The sequence below is a fragment of the Zerene cesonia genome, chromosome 5, assembly GCF_012273895.1.
Source record: "Zerene cesonia ecotype Mississippi chromosome 5, Zerene_cesonia_1.1, whole genome shotgun sequence".
Lineage (NCBI taxonomy): Eukaryota > Metazoa > Arthropoda > Insecta > Lepidoptera > Pieridae > Zerene > Zerene cesonia.
In genome coordinates this window covers 5,925,984-5,929,699 of record NC_052106.1, presented here as the reverse complement: position 1 = coordinate 5,929,699, position 3,716 = coordinate 5,925,984, and the positions used below count along the sequence as shown (strand labels likewise).

The window sequence follows — 3,716 nt, the reverse complement described above, 5'->3', positions numbered from 1 at the left end:
ACTACCTTAAGTAGATAGCATAAATAAATTTGTGAAACAATATTATACGCTGAGGTGACGAACAAGTGTACAAAGCAAAAAATAAACGATTAGGGGTGATTTATACATGGCCCTTTATTTTCCACCCTCATATTTATTGCATCAAATCACGTAACTGAAATTCCCACACTCGACTGTCAGGTGTTTTTAGATAAAAATCAAATATGTTATGCTCGAGTATATTTTTGGGATATCTTGTTACCTATTAGTAGGTCATAATAACAGATTATTATTTTTTTTTGCAAATATTGCGTAGGTGCAAAATTTTTAAAAGCAAAAGATTATGTAGTAATTATAACTTAACATATCTAGGCAAAATTTCTCTCTATGAGCAATATGCTCAGTCGAATTTAACAAGTAAAAGTATATATATTATGTCAATAACATTATCACAGTTTGATTTAATAACAATTTATAAAGCTTTGATTTATCATTTTAACATTATAGAATATTTTCATATGCATGGTAACAATCACAAAATCTATAGAAATTCTCAATTGTAATATATAATATTATAAATATACTTGCATTGAACAATAAAAATGTTTTTCCTTCTAAATGGAAAAAAGATATCACATAAGGAACTCACTATAAATTGTAAAATCACCGTAAAAATCAATTAAAAGATCTATCACAGAATACAATTAACGTACCCGACCCCCTAAATAAATTGTGACAAGTGTTATTGCAAACAATAAGTATAATAGGGGAGCCTCGACCCAACCCTGCTCTACAGGCAAGCCCACGCACTTGTCGCGCCGAGGGGTACAATACGTCACTTTTTAATATGACGCAAAGTGCATCTTCTTGATATTCTTCCAATCCATTGTTGGGACTTTTTGCTTTTCTCTTCGTGGGAAACCGAAAGCCCATGAAAATGATTAACGATTGTCAGTACTGAAATATAAAAAAGTTTAAGATGACGAATTCAAAAATGGACGTCGGCCATTAGTAAATTTTATATCTCGAAGAACTGATTACAGTCTGGAGAGAAATAACACCCTTAGCAAAGATTTAAAGAACTTAATTAGTATTTATTACCAATCTAAAATCTAAAATTACCCAAACATTCATCTAACAGTGGATAGCCGTTATTTATGTAATTAACAAAAAAAACTGATACCCCTAACTATCATCACTAATAATCTTAAAATGCCCATAATAGATATTTAATTACAGCCCCGTCCGAGTTCCACTGACCCCTTTTACACTTGTTTACATCTTCATCCCCTCGCAACCCTCAACAAACGCGCTGAGCCATCTAAATGGAATGTTTAATTCCATACGATTTAATATAAAAAAGTAGAACGCGATCGAACGCTTGCCATCTGTCGCCGTTCCGAATCTCGAATTGCCGAAAAAAAGCTCAATGTGCGAGCAACCCTGGGAACCTAGAAGCAGAGAGCATTCCCACGAACAACCCCTCAATTTTCAATAACCAAATTAGCCTTTGCGTTACCCTATTTCGGATATGAAGGAGTCGTGAATCTATTCATGTCGATAAAAAATATTCGCGCTCTCACTCATTCCACCTCGCTTTTAATATGTCGGTCCCCTTCGAATGCACGTGTTCAAAGATCGTATATTTAAACTGGTATCGTATGTGTGCGAGTTTCGATCGCTGCACCTGCCGGCGCGCGCGCACCCCATTGGCTGGGCGGACGATATCACCGCTACACTGATTTCTTTTAACTTAATTTTTTTGGTTACTCTTCGGACTTATGACGAAAAAAATCTTACATGTTTGGACCCGTAAGAGTTGAATTTTTGTGCGTAGGTGGCATTCTATGTTAATGCTTTCTTTTTATAAATAAAATGCTAATGAATTCCAGCGTAGACCCTAAAACTCGAAAGAAACATGACTTATTACGTCTTTATTACATTTTATTGCTTGATTGCTACAAAATGTTGCGTTAAGTATAAAATCAAATTAAAATCTGTACATTAATTAGGCACACTTTACCTATCATGATAGTATAGGGGGCCATTTAACACTGCACGCTCAAGTGCGCCCTAAATAGAAGGGTCGTATCGACCCCGTGTGACTTAGTGACCCCTCGATAACAATCGCATTGTCGACCACAGAGAGGGTTAATGATGAACATGTGCTATTTACCCACGGCTCGTGGTCAGCACGCGACGAATAATGCGTGGCTTAGGGCTGAAAGTAATCTTATTAGAGACATTGTTTATCATAACTTACACTACATAAGAGATTACATTAACTAATATATATTTACATTAAATAGTGTATTAAATAGTATCCATATTACAAAGAAATTGCAAATCTAGTGCTTTTTATCAATCTCAATAATTATATCTACAAAACAATAACTCAATTAGATAGACTAAAGTACTACGGCGTAGCACAACGTAACCATAACTGTACAACTCTTTAGCCGCTATTATTGTCACAGTACCTTAACCCAGATTACAATACAACATTAACCAAAATGATATGGCAGTTTCATGTTTACGAAAAACATAATAGTCGAATCTCACCCACACACGTGAGGGAGCTTTTCACGCATGCGAGGCTTTGTGTTGGGGGCGGCCCGGCGAGTATAAAACGCCGCGCGGCCGGAGCAGCCCCACATTCCCACTTGTATACTCACTCGTGACACACGCTCTCTACTCACAATTTTCAAAATGTCTTATTACGCGAATAACGAATACATCATCGCTACAAACAACTCGATCAACGAGAACAAATACAACAGTGAAAAAATGAAGAACAGTGGCATCAAGGCGCTACTGAAACCATTAATGAAAATCATTAAGAAGTCGACGAAGCGGTCTCCCGCCAAAACCGTCGACACGTGCTTCGAGGACCAACAGAACTCATGCAACGAAGCCCTCGAGCGCAAGATTTACAACGAAATGGACGCCTGCCAGTCCGCCGCATTCCTCGTTTGCAACAACGATGAATCCTATGACCTTGTGCCAGTTTCCCGGGAAGACTTCTACATCCCGGTGCACTTCGCTCGCACAGACGCCGGCACCTTTTTCTGGACTACAGTTACAAAGTCTGAAGCTGACTTCGCAGCGGCCCACTGCTACACCGAATGCCAGACCGCCGAGCAACAACACCCAGTGTTCCAAGACCGTTGGGTGCAAGCCTAAACATCCCATCGAACAGCAATCCAAGTGTCTTCCGTGAAACCAGTGCCTGCTCCGTTGGTTTCGTAAATCGTCTGTGATCTTAGCTTTAATATAATTCTATGGTGCCATATAGAATTTAGATTTAGGTATGGGCTTCCAGCGCGTGATAACTCCACAAAAGCTTTAATTGTACTCTAATTATTGTACTTTAATTAGTGTTGTGATATTTAGTATTGTATAAAGAAACGTAGATCGTAATGTGATCATGCTTATTGAGCTTTAATTGTTTTAGGTGTAATAATTTATTGATATACAAATTTTGAAGGTTAAAATAAAAAATGATGAAAATATTTGCTTTCTTTCCTTTCTACCTCACATTAAACCTAAATAATGATACAAAACATTGAATTGAAGACGTGAGTTGACTTCATTAACATTGAACACGTACAAGCAGTCAGACAAGGTTGGCTCGAGCCACGATACCTGTATCGACTATGTATAGCTTCTATGGAGCTTTAGGCACGTGTAAGGCCTCAGAACCAGCTACTGGCTTCGTAATGGTCACTTTTTCAACT

At 37.7% G+C, this 3,716-nt stretch overlaps 1 protein-coding gene across 1 annotated transcript; it reads left to right on the top strand.

Moving 5' to 3' along the window:
• Positions 1-2,635: 2,635 nt before the first annotated feature.
• On the top strand, positions 2,636-3,491 carry LOC119839949 (enhancer of split malpha protein-like). The gene has a single exon (XM_038366404.1). It carries the CDS (start codon positions 2,689-2,691, stop codon positions 3,160-3,162), a length of 474 nt encoding a protein of 157 aa, XP_038222332.1. The 5' UTR covers positions 2,636-2,688; the 3' UTR covers positions 3,163-3,491.
• The last annotated feature ends 225 nt before the right edge of the window (positions 3,492-3,716 follow it).